The sequence below is a fragment of the Narcine bancroftii genome, chromosome 3, assembly GCF_036971445.1.
Source record: "Narcine bancroftii isolate sNarBan1 chromosome 3, sNarBan1.hap1, whole genome shotgun sequence".
In the NCBI taxonomy this organism is placed as follows: Eukaryota; Metazoa; Chordata; class Chondrichthyes; order Torpediniformes; family Narcinidae; genus Narcine; species Narcine bancroftii.
Genome location: NC_091471.1, coordinates 336799932 through 336821517, shown reverse-complemented (window position 1 = coordinate 336821517; position 21586 = coordinate 336799932). Strand labels below are relative to the sequence as shown.

At 40.5% G+C, this 21586-nt stretch overlaps 1 protein-coding gene and 1 long non-coding RNA gene across 2 annotated transcripts in view; one reads left to right on the top strand and one right to left on the bottom strand.

The window, feature by feature from the left end:
• Window positions 1-696: 696 nt before the first annotated feature.
• LOC138759271 (uncharacterized) lies at window positions 697-3093 on the top strand. Its single transcript, XR_011354687.1, has 3 exons — window positions 697-1288; window positions 1521-1639; window positions 2930-3093. It is a non-coding gene; the product is annotated as an uncharacterized lncRNA (long non-coding RNA).
• A 172-nt stretch (window positions 3094-3265) lies between these two features.
• Window positions 3266-21586, bottom strand: part of cacna1g (calcium channel, voltage-dependent, T type, alpha 1G subunit) — a 341612-nt gene continuing 323291 nt past the window's right edge. Inside the window, exons 48-51 of the mRNA XM_069923288.1 lie at window positions 21054-21188; window positions 17502-17685; window positions 14360-14529; window positions 3266-4750 (exon numbers count right to left, since the gene is read on the bottom strand). Coding sequence (XP_069779389.1) covers window positions 3905-4750; window positions 14360-14529; window positions 17502-17685; window positions 21054-21188 — 1335 coding nt within the window. The 3' untranslated portion in view covers window positions 3266-3904. The remainder of the gene's footprint in view (window positions 4751-14359; window positions 14530-17501; window positions 17686-21053; window positions 21189-21586) is intronic.

Below are 21586 nucleotides of genomic sequence, written 5' to 3'. Positions count from 1 at the left end.
GGACAGGCCTGCTCGATACCTGTCTCTGATACAGAACTAATAATTTCAAGGACATGCTTGATGAAAAAATATTAGTGCTTAAAATCATCCATTCACTCGCACATTCATTAATTCATTCATTTATTAAGTCTGTGTTATACCCAACAGAACCCCAGCACTAAACTTTTATGCAAATGTAAATTTATCTTTGGAAAAGTCTATTAGCATGTATTCATAAAGAAAAATTGGGAGAAATGTCTTACTTCCTTAAATGGGAATTAATTGGGAATGTAGCCTTCTAAAGAACTACAGTATTTGCATGAGACTTAAATTAATTATCTGCAACTATCAGCGAATGCTTTAGAGTTGTGAAAATGATTTTCCCTTAATTCTAGGATGGAAATTGCACAAGATATTCTTCATAATTATGGAGCCATTGAATAGAGCAAATGAAGTATTAGATGCAAGGGACACTTATTCTTAATAACACATAGTTCAATGACAAAATGTGAAGTACATTAGAAAGGAAAGCACTGCTTTTAGGATGTCGGGAACATTTTGTGCTACTAATGCTATTGCGAACCTTTTCACCTTGTAAGACAAAGCTTATGTGATCAATAGTTGACAACCTAGACTGGACAGAGGGACAATTTGGTGTTGCCAAATGGGGACTGCCATCGAACTTTCTTAACTTTAACCTTGTTTATGCTTTTTATGTCAGAATGATCAGGAACATGGAAATAGGAGTAGGAAACAATGGTCCCTCAGGACAGCTTTGTAATGCTTTCAATGAGCAGTTTTTCCCTGTTGTTACCCAAATGACCCCATTTCCATTGATAGCCTCTCTAATAGAATAGATGAGATTTTGAATGAATTCCCAGGAAACTCACAATTCTTTTTGTGAAGTAATCAATCCCACCTTTGGAAGGTCTGACTTTATCAGGCAATATCAAGCGCACTTGTTCGGATTGACCCATATGAAAAAAATCTCTGGCAACAAATCACTTAGTTTGTCAGCTGCTCGATGACGGCCTAAACCAGGTTAAAGTTCAGCTTTCTGCCAGTGTATCATTTGAACTCAATAAGACAGGGAATTGTTTTTCTCATTGCTTCTGTTAGCAAACAAGGGACTCAAAGAATTTGGGCTGAACCATAAAACTTTAATGTTACACTGATTTTATTACCCATCCAAGTATTCAATTATGATGGCAATCCTTTCTTTGGAAAGTACAACTATCAATCAATGCATCCAAAAGGAGCAATAATGAGATCAACAAAATTGCATACATCAGGATTCTGAATGTTCAAGGTAAGTTGCTCAGAAGAATCTCTGCCTTAAGAATCCACTTAACTTAATGTAGGTTCTCATTTTGTTGCCCTGATTGGTAGACCCACTATATGGTCTAAAAAAAACCCTGACTACAGTGTAGAATTTAACAACTATTAAATACAATTTCTCCATAATATATTCTACATAAATATTAACATTGCGCTGCATTTGTGTCTATTTTGATCAGTATTTTCTCTGTAATATTTTCTAGATGGAAGATAGCGGGATATGAAGAAACGAGTGGCAGCAGTGGGCATTTTAAACCTCAAGAAGTTTTACAATGTTGATTATTTTCTCCTTGTGCTGGATTTAATTCTATTCAAGCCAAAGGTACTTATTACAAATACTTACATGTAAATAATAATAATTTCCAGCTGGTTAAGGTCTTTAATGAAAATGGTTCCTATAAAGTATGTGCAACAGTTGTAGATGGGTAACCTACTGCCAAATGATTACACATTTCCTCACATACACACACCCACCCGTACACACACAAACTAGTAATGGTAAAGATAACTGGTAATGCACTGACTGTATACAGTAATCTGCAATGTTAAAGTGCTGGTGTGCTTTGAACTAACTGAATCAATGTGATTGAGCTCTAAAGGTACAAGATAAAATGTTCTTAAACAAAGAATGTGCACACATATAGCACTGGACAGTCCATGACTGGGTTTGTGTCCCAAGAAAGTACTGGACTTAAATACTGCTCCATTTATTGGACAACAACAGAACAATTGATTGTTTGCCATCTGTAGTACCAGAGTCCATTAACACTCCAACAAGATGCTGGGGGTCAATTCAATATAACCTGATTACCTCAGATGAGATAACCTAGAATTTAAGATATTGTCTTTAAGCAGACAATATTAAGGACCTTTGGATTTCCATTTTGTTTATTCCATCATTAGGAGGTTTTGGCAGATTTCCACTGGTGTCATTACATTTAATCATCAACTCATCGGGTAACATGAACAGTGTGACTGAAATCACTGTGGAAAATTACCCAGTAGTGAATCTTTTTGAAACATTCTGAGGCCAGAAACAGAGCACCAGACAACAGACAATAAAAGAATAATAAAAGGTGCTTCTTAAATTTGCACAATAATTGCACTCCCACTCTTCATAATTCCAGGTTTTGATGAGAACTGATAAATAGTGACTGGAAATAATGATGCATTGGGTTCCATCCAGTCTGGAGACATGGAGACAGAGTGGCTGAAAGAGATGCCATTAACTCAAATATCAGAAACCTACACCATATCTAACAATCTGGTTGGGAAGTTGAATTTAAGAAATAACTTTTAAAGCAATGGTTGTTTTTAAGAGGCAGTTGGCCATTCTTCTCACTCCAAAATGCCTCTCCTGTCCCTTCCTTTGTTTTTGTAGCCATAAAATCTTGGACATGGAAAGTAGGAAATTGTCTTGATGCTTGGTAAATGGAGATGTACTTTCTAGTGTGCACTAGATGCTAGGTTGGGTAATTCATTGATGGATTGACTATTTACAACTTAAAAAAATATTTGCATAAGAGAATGGGTTGCTATATTTTGCAGTATGAGCCGAGACTGGAATTTTTCAATATATCTAATCCAGGCTCTCGTTGTAATTCACCTTTAGCCATTTGATGGCATCGTCTCAGCACTCTTGTTGCCACAGACCTGTCTCACTGCACAGTGATGTCTATGTGAACTGAAATGAACTGTGTCCATTGAACAAGTGGAGAAACATGAAATCCAAGCAGCACACGCGGAAAAAAAAAATTCTCAAAACCTCGAGGGTTTCCTGCAGCTTTAAGAAGTGGCAGGTTCGTTTCAAAAAGTAAATGTCACCAATTTACCAAACTAATATGAGTTGTTAAAGTTCAACTAACATTCTGAAAAGCAAACCAATTGATAAATAAATAAGTAAAAATTAGATTAGGAAATAAACTCTGAAAACAATAGGACCCTGCAACAGAAGTATAACCAATAACAACAGCTACATTTTAATATTGCCTCATGGTTATACCATCTTTTACAAACTGATATGACCTTAAGAGCCATGGTTACAGTGGAGTGCCAATTTTTCATTCTATGCCACCCATAATTTCACTTAAGCACACAGATTGAGTAAATATTGCAGATTATTTATATATGTTTTACCTAAATATATTAATGACTGGATCTGTGCTTTATGCCCTAAAGGAAATAAAGAAATTACCCAGGCCAACTCAATAAACAAATGAGTTTAATGAAGACCTTGAAATATTTTTTGGACGCTAATGACATGCCAATCTTTTGCCGTCCCAATGTGAGATCCAAAGTAAACTCTGGAATGTTCTGATAATTTTTGAGAAAATATTGCCACTTGGTTTATTACCTCCAATTTCAAATGAGAATACTTTTATGCATTAAACAAAAGTGACGCTCCACTGCACTGGACTTTCTGGTCAGTCAGTCATCTGCTTCAATGCAGAGCAGCATTATGAGGGCTCAAGACCCTTAGTTGCTGTTTGGATGGGGTTGATAGGTTAGGAGCTTGGCCTCCAGTGCAGAATTCTTGGTTGATGTTTGGAATATCTTTTTGGCAACAAAAGCAAATGAACGATCTCGTTCAGTGGTCTGCCTCGGTCTGATCCAAGGAAAAACTGGGAAGAGTCTGTAAATCCTTTGCCGGAGATGAAGAGGTGGGCGTGCTTTCAGGAGGTGGTGGGTCTGTAAGGTCCACAGAGTCCCTGTGAGGTGCAGAGTCACATGATGGAGCACGCCTTCTCAAGCACGTGTCACTAGAAGATGTTTGTCCGTGTGGACTTTGCAGCCTAGTGCGTTGGCTCTCTGGCGGGTCTATAGAAATGCAAGGAGGGCTCATTTTCTGCTTTTGTCGCTCTGCTTGCAGACCGTCCAAGTTTGTCACTGCTTGGCCAATGGCACGACAGGAAGATGAAGAGAAATGGCGCCGTGGACTTGCTTCAACAGATGAGCAGATCTCAATTGAATGTCTCCGAGGATCACTGAGCCACGAGGTGGGCTTGGCCAAGAAGCCTTGAGCGTCCACGCTGTAGAACTTTTTAATATCTTTCTTTGTGAGGTTTCCTGTGCTGTTGCAGATTTTGGTAGGGAGCGGGGGACACATGGGAGGTTTCGAAGCTCTCTTGTTGCTGCTGTCGATTTGTGAGACTCCCTGGTCTGCTGAGTCAGGGAGTTCCCTGAATGGGTTCCGAAAATGACGTGGTGAAGCCACATAGTTAGTAATGTTGCACTGGTTAGGGATGTGCTGTTGGATGTGGACACTGCGCTTGGTTGGAGTGCTTGGTCGGGCTGGCACTAACACCACAGACGGTTGCACAGCAGACACACAGGGCACAGACACAGTCAAGGATGATGGTTCATTAGGTTGTATCTGCACATTTTCCTTCGACTCTGTATACAGTGGATCCAGAGAATCATTTGTTACAGCAACCTAAGTTGTATGTTAAAGTGTAGGCAAGTGGGAGGAACAGAACAGGACAACATCAGTTAGTATGACTAAAACTGTTAGATTTTTTGCATATCATAAAGCTGTGTTTAATTTAACATGTGCTTCATCTAACATGCTTGTCAGCATTGATTAAGGCACCAAATGAACCCACTATCATTAAATAAAGACACTGTATGATTCTATAACAAAGTACTGCGCAGGACTGAAAAGAAATTAGAGAGTTTTAACACTGTCATGTATGGAAGGTGGAGTAGTCTTAATCTGGTATTTATAATGATGCAATAAACTCCCAAATCTCAGGGAGTTTTGTGTAGAACTTTGCCTTTTGGAGAGTGAATGAGGTGACATGAGGGTGGTAATTGACACGGGCTGTATGAAAAAGTGCTCGAATCAGCAGATACTTCATGTAATGAGGATGCAGGTACGTTTCACCTTCCTGTTTGGAGAGTGGAGCAGTTTTCCTGGTTGTTGGTTTGGATAATTGGATTTGTATCGGGCTGGAGATGAGAAAGGTTAGAAGAACTATCTCCTTTCCTGGTCTGGTATCCAATGGGTGAAAGTGAAACTGCCTCATCACCTTCATCAGCATGGCTCAGCTGAGCAGAACGTCGTACTTGCACAGCACCTGAGAGGTGCCTTTCGTGCCTGAGATGATGCATCCTGTGCAATGGGTGAGGCTACTGGAAATGGCAGCTCCAATTTTCGCAGTGTAACAACTACCCCCAACTTCTTTGGGCTGTCCTGAACCCGGTGTATTCCCAGGATGTTCCATTCCCCCATTATTTAAAGTCATGGCCAATGTTCTGAGATGGATAGCATTTCATGTTTAATATGTATTTATGCCTCTTTGCCTTCATGGACATAAGAATCAACACTTCACTCTAAGTGTAAAGGACATAGCACACTGTTGTGGCCATCATTTCTATACCATTTAACTACTCCTTCCCAATGGCAACAGTACACCATAAGGTTACCTTCAGTAATATTCTTGTAGTTTTCTCCACTCGTATCTTTACCTCTTTTCAGATACGTTGGATAAAAAAAATCTGTTATCACTATTATCAGCCTTACATCTATCTCCTGCTTAGTTTTCTTCTTCCTATTCTCCAACTTTCTACAGCCTTTGATCTCCTGTACTACTCATCTCTAATTCCAAAATCTGTACCTTCTGTCAGCATTGTTCTGTCTGAGCTTGAAGCATGTTTTCCGCACATCTATCTCGGCAATCTACCATCGTAGATCACAGAACAGTACAGGTTCTTTAGCCCACAATGTTGTGCTGACCTATGCAGTCTAATCCTCCCTACCTTGAACCGATAACTTTCTATTTTTCTTACATCCATGTTCCTATCTCAGAATCTTTATTGCACCAGCCTACACCACCACCCCGACTATGCATTCCAATCACCCATCACTCTGTGCAAAACAATTGATCTCTGACATCTCCCCTAAACTGGGGCAGCACAATTAGTGTAGGGCGGGACTGTTAGCATAGCAGTTAGCGCAACGCTGTTACAGCGCCAGCAATCGGAACTGGGATTTGAATCCTGTGCTGTCTGTAAGAACTTTGTATGTTCTCCCTGTGTCTGTGTGGGTTTCCCCCTGGGGGCTCTGGTCTCCTCCCACCATTTGAAGTGTACCAGGGGGGGTTGTAGGTCAATTGCGTATAATTGTGCGGCAAGGGCTCATGGGCTGAAGGGGCCTGTTACCATGCTGTATGTCTAAATTTAAAAATTTAACTTTTCTCCAATCACCTGAAACAGATGACCTTTGGTATTTGATATTGTCACCCCAGGAAAAAGGTGCTGATGTCCACCCTATTTAAGCCCCTCATAATCTTACATACCTCTATTAAATCACCTCTCATCCAAAGGGACAAGCCCTAACTCTGTCAACCTCATAATTTTTGGATGTGCCATATCAACTGAATTTGGGCCATGGCCAACCAGATTATTCCTGGAGAGGAAAGATAAGATAATGCCAAATGCTTTCTCTTCACTTCTGAGCTAACCAGAAGAACTCACTAACTGCAGTCATTAAGACTGAGATAAACAACCTCCTGCTGCATCCCTCCTCTCTCTCTCTCTCTCTCTCTCTCTCTCTCTCTGTCCACCAGTCAAAGCAATGCTTCCTTCCTTTTATAAATCACCTTTTCATCTTGTAAAATAAAACCACGTGTGTTTTCTCTTGTTTTGCTATCTGATCTCTCATCTCTGCTTCTCCGCCAGTTTGTAAACATGTTGTCATCTGTCAAACCAGGTCTCCTCATTTCTTTGATGTAGTCACACCTTTGACAACTTGCCAAATGATCTTCATCTAAATTCCTTCTTTTCCAGTATAACTTAGTGGAATCCAACTTGGTTCATTCCACTCTTCGATCCTGAGCAAATCAATTCCCATTCCATTCTCTTTGCTACTCTTCTTTTCTTCCACTAGGCAGTGACATTATCCAAGCACATGATTCTAAATTTAAATTGATAATGCCGCTCCCCAGCACCTTGCCAATGCTCACCACTCAATATGCAGTCCAGACAAGCCTCCCTGCTTTTGGCACACATTCGGAAGTCTAAAGCCATTATTTTCAGCACCCGCCACTAATTCTGTGCCCTTTCTGCCAAGACCATTCCCCCTTCTGACCTTTCATATCAAGCAGACTGTTTGAAACCTCGGCATCCCAAGGTGAGTTCCTGCGCTGCCTTCTTGTCGTCTCAAATCTGCCATGAGATTGCTGCCTTTTACCTCTGTTGCATCAGGCTAATGAGTCTAACCTTCATCCTCCCCTTGACCAGAGAGTTCCAGGGCTCTCACCACCATTCTCTGTGCTTTTAAACTTCAGCTGATTAGAACAAAATAGGAGCACGTTATCCTGCCTATCTAGCAATAACCCCTGCACTCACTGAGTTAAAATGCTTCCAGTCTAGCATTGAATCCAAATATTCTGAGTAGTGGAAACAAAACTTACTCTTTAATGCCTCAGGGTGGTCAGTAGAATGATGTAGTAGAAGTGCTAACTTGTCCTCACCCCATTATTACCCGCCACGAGGCAACTATGCTATGAGTACACCTACAGATTGCCGGCTTGTCTTTCCCTACCTCTTAATCTTTCTCTTCAGTATCTGCCACATGTATTTTAGAGCTAAGATTCAACAGCCTTCAGCATATCATTCAACATGTTATTCATCATATAAAATAGCACTGAGTACCTTCAGAGTAATCGAGGTGAGGAGAGATGAAGTTACAGTCAAATTTGCCTTGTCTTCACATAGTGACTACACACAGTTTTAAGCACACGGGTAATCCGGTAGAACTCAGGACTGGTGATTCTGACTAATTTCTTCTCGCTCTCTACTTCAACAAAGCCCATTGCATCAGGCATCCTGTGCTATGTGACCCAGTGTTAATGGGCAGTGCGCAATGCACTGAATTAAGGAGAGAAGGCAATACGTTATTCTTACTTCTGGGCAGAGATGAGTAGTTTTCTCGCAGAACTTTTGAGAGCCCACTGAGGGCTGTCACTTTGTACAGTCATACAAATGTGCTGATGTGCTCAACATCTCATAATATGAAAATGAAAACCGAGAAAGAATGCCCCCCACCCACCCCCAAATCGATGTGATCTATCAGGATCGCTGTCTGAAGAAGGCATGCAAAATCAATGAGGACCCTTTCCACCCTGCACACAGCATCTTTCAGCTGCTCCCATCGGGGAAGAGATACAGGAGGATCAGAGCCAGCACCACCAGGCTGAGGAACACCTTCTTCTCACGGGCAGTGAGAATGCTGAACGACCAAAGCAACTGCTCACACTGATCCTCCGAGACTTCCATTTGTACAAACAAGATTTATTTATTTATTTTTATAGATATAATTCTTGTAATGCAGGTGTATTATTTGTCTGTATGTGTGTTATGTCTGGTTGTACGTCTGCATGTTTTTGCACCGAGGACCGGGGAACGCTATTTCGTCAATTTATACTTATACAATCAGATGATAATAAACTTGACTTGACTTGCAGGCCTGTGAACCAGTACCACCTTCTGAACACAACTGCACAAAGTCGAAATGATCCTCATTCTTTGTAAATTCTTAATGCCTCTACTGTTCTTTAGATGCATTTTCTTTATTCAACTGATTTAGGGGACATTTGTTGGTGTAGTTCTTTTTTGCAATGATGAAAAATAAAATTATTTAAAATGCAAAATTTGAAATATTTGCATGGAAATCTCAAGATAATACTCTGAAATGTGACTAACTGGTTTGATTACAATCCTGTCAAATGTTAGATATGCATCTATTAATGCTGAAGAAATGGAAATATGCAGTGTTAATGTGAGCTACGGGTAACACAGCATCAAACCGGTGGGGAGGCAACTCCATGTGGTAACACGGGTACAGAGGTGGCAGTGGAGTTGTCATACTGAGAGTGGAAGGGGGAATCGATGAGGAATGGATTAGCAGCAAGAGTTCTGGTGATGGACAGATATATTAAAGAGAGACTGCAGGTGAAAACAAGGACTGTTGGACAAACATAAAAGGAAAGAAAAATATCACAAAGGAATATACCAATTAATAATAAAGCAAAAAAAAAACAATGAAAATAAATTTCTTCATAGGCACTAAATAATAAAATGTCATAATTTGAAAATAGCAAATTATTTATGGAGAAAATTATTTTTTAAATCATAAAATAAATCTTCAGTGCCTGTTTCTTGGCTGCTGTATCATTCTTTATGACAGGGCAACCAATATGCAAGTCCTCATCGAGGGCTCAGTAGTGGAGAGGGTCAAGAACTTCATATTCCTGGGTGTCCTGGAGCCTTCATGTTGATGCAATCACGAAGACCTGCCAGTACTATGTGAGGTGCTTGAGGAGATTCAGTATGTCACCAAAGACTCTCAAAAATTTCTACAGGTGTACTGTGGAGAGCATTCTGGCTGGTTGCATCAATGTCTGGTATGAAGGTGCCAAATCTCAGGATAGCAAAAAAAACTCCAGAGGGTTGCTAACTCTCCAACCTTCCCCACCTCCAGGCACATTTTGCCACCTTTATCCTTCAGCGGTCCCACCCTCATTCTCATCATCCTTCTTTTCTTCACATACGCATAGAACTCCTTGGGGTTCTCTTTAATCCTACAGGCCAAGGCCTTCTCATGCCCCTTCAAGCTCTCCTAAGCTCTTTCTTAAGCTCCTTCCTGGCTACCATATATTTCTCTTGAGCTTTTCCTGTTTCCTGCTTCCTTTTACCTCGCCTCACCTGTTTTGTCAGTCACGGTTCCCTTTTCCTCCCATCTTTTCCTTATTCTAGTGGGACAAACCTATCCCGAAGCTAGCACGAGTAGTCCCTAAACTTCTGTACTTTCACCCTTGAACAACTGTTTCTAATTTACTCTCGCTAATTCCTGCCTCGTCCTTTATAATTAGCCCTTCTCCAGTTAAGCACTTTATTTTGTCTGTTCTTATCCTTTTCCATAGCTATCCTCCACATTTTTGCCTACTTCAACATGATCCCACTACCAGCTGCAGCTTCCCCTCTCCACCCCTCTCAGCTTTTCACAGGGATCAGTCCTTCTGAGACTCCATGGTCTGCTCTTCCCTATCCCATAATCCTTTTAGTCCCTTAGACACTGCCCTCTGTAATCGCAGAAAGTGTAAAACTTCTCTCCGTGTCTCCTCCCTCACCTCCATCCAGGGCCACAAACCCACCTTCCAGGTGACACAGAGTTTTATGTGCACAAAATCCAATCTAAGCAACTGCATCCATTGTGCTCGGTGTGGCCTCTCCTACATTGGTGTTATCAAATGTAAATTGGCCGACCATTTCACCAAGCACCTGCGCTCTAGCTGTATAGGTCCCCAGCCATTTTAGTTCCTCTATCCTTGGCCTCATCCATTGTCAGGGTGAGGCTAAACCTAAACTCGAGGATTTCTCATGGATAGCCTTAAATACAATGGTATGACCTTTGTTTTTTTTCCCATTTTCAGGTAGCTCCCCACCTCAATCTGATTCCACTGTTTCCATTCCTACTCCCATTTTTTTCTTTCTAACCCTCCCCCCTTCCAATGGTCTCTCCCCCATTTGTCTTCTACTGTCTTTCCAATACCCTATCACTTCCTAGCTCCTCCCCAGCTTCTCCCCCCACCCCTGCCATTTTGCCCATTGATATATGTGATTTCACCCTCTTACTTCAGCCTTGATTAAAGATTCTGGCCCGAAATGTTGACTGACCATTTCTATCCATGGATGTTGCCTAACCCATTGAGTCCCTCTTGCTTCACTTTGCTCACTTGAGAAGAATATTTTATTTGGATCTCATGCAGAGGACACCCTTTATCTTTATCCTGATGGAATGCATCCCAGGGGTACTGAAAGAAATGCGAGAAGTTATAGTTGAGGCTTTGGTGATAATTTACCAAAAACTCTCTGGACTCTGGGCAGGTCTTGATGGATTGGAAGATGGTGAATGTCGCACCACTATTCCAAAAAAAAAAGATGTAGGTAAAAGGCAGGGAACTATAGGCCAGTTAGTTTAACATCTGTAATTGGGAAAATGCTTGAAGCTATCAGTAAAGAAGAAAGAGCGAGGCATCTGGAATGAAATGTATCAATCAGGCAGATGCAACATGGATTCAGCAAAGACAAGTACTGTTTGACAAATTAGCTGGAGTTCTTTGATAGAAGGGAACTAATGGGCATTGTTTACCAGGATTACCGAATGCCTTAAGGTGGTGCATAGAAGACATACAGAAGATAAAGATGCATAGAATTGGGGATGATCTATCAGCATGGATAGAGGATTGGTTAACCAATAGAAAGCAGAGAATTGGGTACAGGGGTGTTTTACTGATTGGCAATCAGTGGTGCAGGGGTCGGTGCTGGGCCAGCAACTGTATATTATGTACAGAAATGATCTGGAAGAGGGGACGGAGAGTCGTGAATCTAAGTTTGCTAATGACACTAAATTGTGTGGAAAAGCAAATTGTGCAGAGGATATGGAGCGTCTGCAGAGAGATATAGATAGGTCAAGTGAATGGCCAAGGGTCTGGCAGATGGAGAACAATGTTGGTAAATGTGAGGTTATCCACTTTGGAACGAAAATTGGAAGATCAGAATATTATCGACATGGCAATCGATTGCAGCATGCTGCCATGCAGAAAGACTTGAGAGTGTGCCTGCATGAATCGCAAAAGGTTGGTTTGCAGGTGCAGTAGGCTATCAAGAAGGCAAATATAATGTGTGCCTTCATTGCTAGATGGTAGAATTTAGGAGCAGGGTGCTTATGCTGCAACTATACAAGGAACTGATGAGGCCACATCTAGAGGACTGCATTCAGTTCTGGTCTCCTTTCTTGAGGAAGGATGTACTGACTTTGGAGGCGGTGCAGAGGAGGTTCACCAGGTTGATTCCAGAGATGAGGGGGTTTGCTTATGAGGAGAGATTGAGTTGTCTGGGACTGTGCTTGCTGGAATTAAGAAGAATGAGAGGGGATCTTATAGAAACATATAAAATTATGAAAGGCATTGATAAAATAGAGGTAGGTAAGTTGTTTCCATTGGTTGGGGAGTCCAGAACTAGGGGACATAGCCTCAAGATTCAGGGTAGTAGATTTAAAACAGAGGTGAGGAGGAATTGCTTTTCTCAGAGGGTAGTGAATCTGTGGAATTCACTGCCCCTTGAAGGCTACCTCAGTAAATATACTTAAGACAAGGATGGACAGATTTCTACATAGTAGAGGGATTAAGGGATATGGAGAAAAGGCAGGTAGGTGGAACTGAGCCGATCATTGGATCAGCCATGATCCCATTGAATGACATAGCAGGCTCGATGGGCTAGATGGCCGACTCCTGCTGTAATTTCTTATGTTCGTGTGTTTACATATAAACCACGACAGTGGCAAGTTGATCAGTAGGTGGCTTGATCTTGTTTCTAGATGTCATTCACAAGAGCATTTTATTATCTGACAAATTGGATATTGATCAGAATGGGAAGTATAAAACCCCTCCTTGACTTAACTATAAATTCACAGAGGTCAATCTTTGCAGAGCAGACCCTGAGAGCTCCATTTTCAATTTGCAATTGACTTACTGCAGTTTTGCAAGAAACAAAGAGTGAAGTTGATATAAACGTTAAATAGATTGTGACTAATATTAGAGCTAAAAGTGCTTGAACAGAAGCTCACATGGGATTCATGAAACCTTGGAATACTTCAGATGAGACAATACAGCAATTGCCATGTTACAGGTTTTTACTTATCAACTATAATGGAGAATAAAATACAAGATACAATTTTGCCATGTTCTCTGTGTCTAGAGGTGGAATGAGGGTAATTTTGATCCTTATGTTCGTTGAGTATGTTACTCAAAATTAGCAATAACCTCTCAACTGTAGTTGTTGGTTTTTGAGTTTAAAGACACCAAATGCAATTGTAGGAGAGGGCAGCAATAAATGTGACCTCAGGTAGCAGCAGAGAAGATCCAGAAATTAATACAGGTTGAAAGAAAGAAGTGAGCTGGTCAGGGAAAAGGAGCATTCCAAATATGGATTGAAAGACGGGAAAGTCTCCACCCATTGATGCACTGGCTAACTAGACAATGCTTGGCAAGATTGGACATGTGAGTAGATGATTAACAGAAAAGTATGGTGTCAGGATAAATGCATTAAAACTAATGATTTATAGAAGAACAGCAAGGAGCAAAGGATTTTCTAAACATACAACTGCAGGGAAAATAAGAATAACTGGATTATTTGAAGTGAACTTATTGTATCACTGCATTCATAGTGAGCCTGCAATGAACCAAGATTAGGCTTAGAGTTAGAATGTCTTACATTAGATTAAACCAATTGGGTTGAAAGAGGTCAAAGGGCACAGCACTTGCTGCATTTGAGTCCCAGGTGGCAAGCAAGTTGATAGAAGAAACAACAGAGTAAATTTAGCAGTTGAGACTTCTCCATGAGTTGTGCAGGACTATGATGCAGTGTTACCAAATATACAAGCAGTGAGGCAGGAGAAGGGGATCCATTTTAAATATATCGTTTAACAGCATTGTTGTGCACGAAGTCCTAGCAACTAGGTGGCATCCTGTTGAATGTTAACTTTAATGTTTCATTTCTTAATAAAGCCCAAAAGAGCAAAATCTTACCTTCTATCTAGGCACTTCCCAACTTTCTGAAATTAACATTTAATTTTCCAGCTTCAGGTAAAATGCTCCCTCTTTATTTCTAATGATCTTATCTCCCTTTCTCATATTGCTTCTTTCAATACACGACCAGAAGACTGATGGGAATAAGGAACTAGATGGCACTTCGGTGACAAGAAACAGGATGCATGGAAAAAGTCTGGCACAGATTCACGGGATTAATTTACGTCAGATAGAGAGAGAATAATAGTTAAACATGATTACTAAGAGCAACTCCTATTTTAGTTTTATACTTCAAAATGAAAGCACATAAAAATAATTCAAATTAGCATTGGATTATACTTCCAGTTATATAAGGCAAGCAGGAAGCAAGTTCTGCAGACAGAAAATGTCACAAATGGAACCAGCCAATTGAAGTGGGTGCTGAACTTTGGCTTTCCAACACTGATACCTACCTGTCTACGAAGCATTCTGTGGGCATTCAGAGGTTTCCGAGGGGGGGGTATCCTTGGGATATTTTCAGAATCAAAACTGTGCTGACGTCTGACAGGGAGGAATGACTCAATAGGAACCTGGAGATGGCCACTGTTATCTATGGGCTGTGATCGAACCGATGTTGTGGAACCTGTGAAGTAATATGAAATAATAATTATTTACTATATTTTTAACCAGCAGAGACAATTATTTTTAAAATTTCTAATCGGGTGTTTTTTTTTTATTTGCCAGTTTCAAATCAAATTAAAAAACCTATTTCCAAATCTTTTACCAGTAAAAAGTTTAATAATTTTATCATGTGACAGATTATGTTATTTTTTAAAATTGTATATAGATATGTTTTAAAGGAGATAAATTGTGGGTTTTTTTTAGTTAGGTCATAAACAGAGACAAACACTTCAAAACACAGATCTCATTTAAAATTTCAGAGCTCTGCTCAAGCCAGACTGTCCAGGCTCCGAGTGCCTTTGCAAAAACTTTGAAGAATGCCTGTAAGGACTTCACATGCTGTGGAGTAATGGATTATTGTTTTGGAAAGCAATAGATAAATGAACTCGGAAGATTAGGTCTGGTGCCATAGTCTGTCTGAATGTAATTTGCTGTTCTAGGAAGGTCCTGTGATTTTGCAAGCAGAGAGAATCCAACAGGCTTTTTTCTGAGAGAGAGAGAGAGAGAGAGAGAGAGAGAGGGATAGAGAGAGAGAGAGAATTCATTTCTACAGTTCAGCAGCAGCAGCTGGGAACTGGAACAGGACAAGCTGGCAAGCTTGTGGAAAAACCCCATTTTTGAAAATGACTACAGCCTATTCAAAGCCCTTGTGGTCCATACAAGAGGAGATGGCTGACTGTATAATGTTTCACCTGAGATAGGGAAACAGAAAAGGAACTCTGTGGTGACCTGAAAGAAAGAGGTTATCATCTGTAAAACCGATGGGGCAAGTTTCTTCGGCAAGACACTGAAGTGGCTAATTGGAAGAAATCAGTTTGTGTCCAACGAGCAACAAATCTCTCTCTGAAAACTGACAAGAACCTTCCTGAGCAGTAACCATTTACCTTTCAAGCACCAAAGCCTGGTGAAGATTCATAAATGTTAAATTTTGTGAACAGTGTAAGAATTGCCTGACACCAGTGAACTTGGAGGAGTGAGGTGAGATTGGACTGTGAATCAAATAACCTCTCTGAATTTATATACACATCGCATGAGGGGAAATTTCTTTACACAAAGGGTGGTAGGGATGTGGAATGAGCTTCCGACAGACGTAGTTGAGGCGGGATCATTGGTTACATTTAAGGAAAGACTGGATAGTTACATGGAGAGGAGAGGACTGGAGGGGTATGGACCGGGCGCTGGTCAGTGGGACTAGGAGGGTGGGAATTTATTACGGCATGGACTAGTAGGGCCGAACTGGCCTGTTCTGAGCAGTAAGTGGTTATATGGTTATATATGTGCTCTTAGAATTAGAAGGGGGTTAAGTTAATAAAAATAAGTTAAAGTATAATCCTGTTTTCATGTTTAAAGATAATTAAAAGTAACCATTTGTCTTGGTGAATTTCTATTGCTGCTGGGTTTTGGGGTCCTCTGGGTTCATAACAGTCACCAAAGTACAAGATGATCTTCAAGTGGCACACTTGTTGAATTAGGATTTTAACTTGAATCTTCCTCTCCACGTTACGGTGTGAGTTGATCAAAATATTGGTTGATCTTTAACCACAGCACTTTCATTAAAACATAGAACAGTACAGTTGAGAAACAGGCCCTTTGACCCAAGATGTCTGCAGTGAGCATGATGCCAAATTAAACTAAATCTCTGCTGTTTGCACATAATACACATCCCTCTATTCCATGCATGCCCAAGGGTCTACCTAGATGCCTCTATTGTATTTTCTTCCACCACTATCCCACCCACAGTACCTACCACTCTTTGTGGAAAAAAAAAACTGCCTGGGACATCTCCTTTAACCCTTCTCCCACCCCCACTTTTTAAAAAAGGTTTGGATTGTCCACACCAGGGATGGCCAACCTATGGGGCATGCGCCAAAAGTGGTGCATTAGATGATCAGAAGTAAGTGCATTGCACCCCCGTGACAATAAGAAAAAAGTAAGCCTACTCATGAAAAAAGCCGATTTGTAGAAAAAAAATCCTATAGCTTAGAGCTAGAAATGGGGCTAGAAATGAGTTTCTACTGAGAATAAATCTAAAACTTGGCAATTATTTTTAGTGATTTTATTATTTTGTGCACTTTAAGTGAATGTTATCTTCTTTCACATTAATCTGTTTTCAATTTTAAAAAAAACATGTTCAATGAGTCAAACTAGGAAAGAAGGACTTTTGTTCTGCAGTCATTCCCTAATTGTTCAATACACGTTTGATACTTGTTTGTCTCCAGCAGCGTTGCATTGCAGGCTTTTGCCCTTCAGTTTATAATTGGCACTCGTGCACCTCGGAGTTGTGCTTTGTTTGTCCTTTGTGAACATTTGCAGTTTTTTATTTTTTTGAAATAGACTCAAAAGTCTCATTAAGGGAAGTAACGGTTATCTTGTTTTTACATTAAATCAATATATATCATGTAAGAAAGCTAAATGTGTCTATATTGACATATTTCTAGAAGAAGTGAATGGGAGTACAAGATGTGCGGCACATCCGAACTTGTGCATGAAAAAAAAACTGATGCATTGAATGTAAAAGGTTGGCCACCCCTGGTCTACAATATCTAGGCCTCTCATAAATTTATGCATTTACATTAAGTTTCTAATGCTAAACCCAAATTTATCCAACATTTCCATCTAGCTCATCCCCTTCAATCCAGGTAGCATTCTGGAAACTTTCTTCTGTACTCTTTCTAAAGGTTCTGCATCTTTCCTGCAAACTCCTAGTTTTCTTCAGCTGCAACACAACTTCCTTATACTCAATGCCCTGACCAATGAAGATAGGCATGTCACATGACTTCTTTACTTCTTTACCTATCTACTCGTGTGACTGCTTTTAAGGAGCTATGGACTCCCCCAGATTCTTCTGCAATTTATTGGAGTTAAAAAGATCTCCCATGAAGCCTACGCTTTCTCCTGACATTTGACCAATCTATACCCACAAATGAGACATACCTGACTGTGGCTTGAGATTGTCCTCTGACCCCTGAAGACCTTGAAGTGGAGCAGGATTGACAGGCTGAAACATGTAGCTGTCGTTGGGCAGCGAGTGTGTGCGGCCAACAAAAGGTTTCCTCACAGTGAGAAGGTTCTTCTCTTGGACCTCCTTCTTAATCTCGTATTCTTGCATGTGCTCAGCCTACAAGGGGGAGGGTGGGTGGGGGAGGGGAGTGGGGGGGGGGAGAGATGCTATCAGATTCATGTAGGTGCAGGCAGAAATGAAATCTGGAGGCAGCTTAGTTGCAGATAATGTGGGACACAGTCATGCAGAAGGTCATCAATGAGACAAAACAACCTACAGTAACAGCAACAGAGAGGCACAATGAAAAGAGAAAGTTCAGAACATCTGAGCAGGAAATGTTCAATCATTTTGCTGTACAGTGAATGGATCACAATATTGACATACTGCATCGCAACAGACTCAGTAGTGTGTTACAATACTCAGCAACCTGCACAGTACACACACCATGACAATGCCAATTCCATCAGTAAAAATGCTTCATGCAACTTCACAACTCATATGCGCAATATTCCTCATTTTGGAATACACCATCTTCAAATGAATCATCAGAACCTACAAGCCCTTTTTCAAGAAATACTCTTAAGTTGCGCAAATGAGCTGTTTTCTAAATGGGGAAAGTTATGCTGGAGAGCAAAGGATAACTATTAGAAATAATAAAAATCATGGGGTTAAGATCTATCTTGTCCTTGATACACCGCACTTGAGGTTCAGTTTTATTGAAGCCAAATCCTATTGCTGAAGATGAAATTTTATCCCCACTGTGCCATTTTAATGTTAAAATAAACTGAAACTACAAGAAGCAAAGTGGAGATCAAGGACCATTGCAGTTGTAAATCTGGACAAATGGCTTAGAAGATTTTTTTTAATCCCAATTCATCAACCCTCCATATATGTACCTCCATCTAGAAAAGGCCAAAGAAGGAGAAAGGTGGGAGATTGAAGACCAAAGCCATTTTGGAAACATCCAAGCAAACCATCAACAAAATGACTGATTCTGGCTGGATATGGAATGTCGAATTGGAGAAACCTTCTTAACTACTTATCTCGAGATACTCTGAGCATGAAATTCAGCTTGAGTGACATTACTTGGTGTGGTTTCGCCCCAGTTTTTAGATAAAGCTTCGCCACTTGCCTTCTATGTTGGATGCTGCCAATTAGATATAATGTGCTTCTTCACTTTACATATTAGACAGTTCTATCTGTAAGACCATAATATCCATCTCTGTACACATCACTATTTCCAGACTTTATTATTTCAATCTATATTTTGGATATTATTACTGCCTTTATATTTTAGATATTATCTCTATTCTCTTTTTCTCATCCTCCATTAACTCCAGTAACTTTATGTTACTGCTCAGGTACAAAACCATTTCAAAAGATAGGCCACATGCCCTTTACTTTTCCCATTGAGGGGTATAGTGAACTAACCATTGTTCGTGAAACCGTTGCCCAGATATTTGCCTTCCTTTGAAGACTGAAATGACTTGACTGCCAAAATTCTTCATTCAGACAGGCGGGACGGTTAGCATGGTGCCAGCATCCCTGACTTGAATCTGGCACTAAGGAGTTTATATCTTTTCCCTGTGACCTGCGTAGGTCCAGGTGCAGGTCAATGGGACTATGCAGAGTAAAAATTTGGCAACTACTAGATGGGCTGAAGGGCCTTTTTCTGTGCTGTAGTGTTCTTTGGTTTTGGAATAATCCATCCATCCCTGTGAAAATGTTTCAAATCCTACCTTCTGCCACCATGACTTTTTATCCATGGGAACTTGTTGAAGGATATGTTCATTTTCAAAAACTTACAGTATTTAAAAAATTTATATATACTGTGCAGCACAGTAAAAGGCCCTTCTGGCCTACAAGCCCATGCAGCCCAAATAGAACCATGTGACCCATTAACCTACTAATCCCATATGCCCTTGAACATGGGAGGAAACAGGAGCACTGGAGGAAATCCACACAGGTCATGTAGAGAACGTACAAATTCCTTACAGACAGTGTTGGATTCGAACCAGGGATGCTGGCACTGTAACAGAGTTGCACTAATAAATATGCAAACCATCCTGCCCGTCTGGATGAAGAATTTTGGCAATCAAGTCATTCCAATCTTCCTTGGAAGCCAAATTTCTAGGCAACAGTTTTACAAACGATTGTTATTTCTCTGGGTCAGTTCACCTAAAGGTCTCTACCCTGGAGTGGCAGAGATTGGTCCTAGAGATTGGCTAGAGCCTTCCACTCTAGCCTAACCTCATCTTCACTCTGGGTACCCCCATCTTGCAGATGGATAAGCCAGTCCTTCTGTTACAACACCAGAATTCAGAGAAGTGCTGAAACTGCAGACACTCTTGGTGGGGGGGGGGGGGGGTGGGGGTGGAGGGCTGGTGGTGGAATAGGTGAGAATGTCTAAGAATGGAGTAGCAGAAATTGCATTAACCTTTATTTTATAAAAACAAAGTTCTCTCTTTTTAATCCAAGCTGAGAAGCACAAACCTCAAATAAAATGAAGCATGGGAATTAAGGATGCATTCTGTTGAGTTGACAACCCAAATTCGGAGGAAACAATGCATAAATTCTGAATACTTGCACCAATTTCAATGACCTTTTTGTTAACTTGCACCCATTGTAATACATCTGCACCACAGGCTCATCAAGAATAACTGCATCTCCAAATGGGGAACAGTTTTTCATTGAAAGTGACCTGTCAATTCAGAATAAATCAGCTTCTGGCATCAACGTTGTCCATTAAACACATGCTTTTGCATGAGGCATGATCGGAATAGTATTCATTGTCATCGGTACCAGCTAGCACATAGCACAACAGAAGTTCTGTGTCACTCTGCCACAGGAGACATTGTCAATAATGAAATGACACTGACAAGAAGCACATTCAAAAGAAGACAAATACAAGATCCAGAAAGGTTTGGCTTAAGGAAAAGAATTTGTTGAGCAACAGATGAAAGCATTAGTCTACACATTAGCCTGAAAATGTCGAGTGCTTTGGCAGGGACAGGAGCAGATGGTTTAAATATAAATCAGGGCCAGAAATACTCTTCCTTTGTGCATTTCTCATTAAATGGAATGCATAATATCACAATATTAGATCAGTTACTGTAATGTTTTGTCTCTAGTTTGAATTGTCCAAAATTATGGGAAATACCAATGTAATCTATCTCCTCTATTCAGATCTTGCTCAATGTGTGGCACAGTTGTATTGGAAAACATAGGAACTTGCTGATATAGATTGCTATTCTCGTCAATTATTTAATCGTTGGTATTTTTGGGATTTATTAATAGCAGCTGAGTAATTTGGGACAATAATCTTAGAGTGATTGCTTTCTAAAATCAGCCATTTTTTAAAAGTTATTTTATTTATTTGTCGTGCATAAGGACCCCATCAAAAGGGAAAATCCTTGACCCTGAGAAAGGAAGGACAACCAGGATGTCACGTGGAATATTGCATTCTGTTCGAGTCATCTCGTTACAGGAAAGATGTGGATGCCACAGAAATGGTGCAGTTGAGATTCACAAGGAAGCCCGGATTGGAGAGCATGTCTTATGAGGATAGGTTGAGTGAACTTGTTCTTAGCTCCTTGGAGGGACAGAGGATGAGGCATGACCTGAGAGAGGTGTACAAGGTGATGAGAGGCAATCATCGTGTGGATGGCCAGTACCTTTTCCCCAGGTCTGAAATGGCTAACATGAGGGGCATAGTTTTAAGGTGCTTCTGAGTAAGTACTGGAGGGGAGATGTAAGTAGCAAGTTTTTCACACAGAGAGTGTAGGTGCATGGTATGCACTGCCAACAATATTAAGAACTTTTAAGAAACTACTATGGAATAGAACTGAGAAAAATGGAGGGTTATGGAGCAGGTAACTTCTAGGCAGTTATTAGGTTGGCACAACACTGTGGGCCGTGGGGTCTGTACTCTGCTATATATTTCTATGTTCTAAAAGTGTACAGAAAGCTTTGGATTAATTAAGCTCACCAAATGGCTCTTACAGTGCATCTTCAGTTA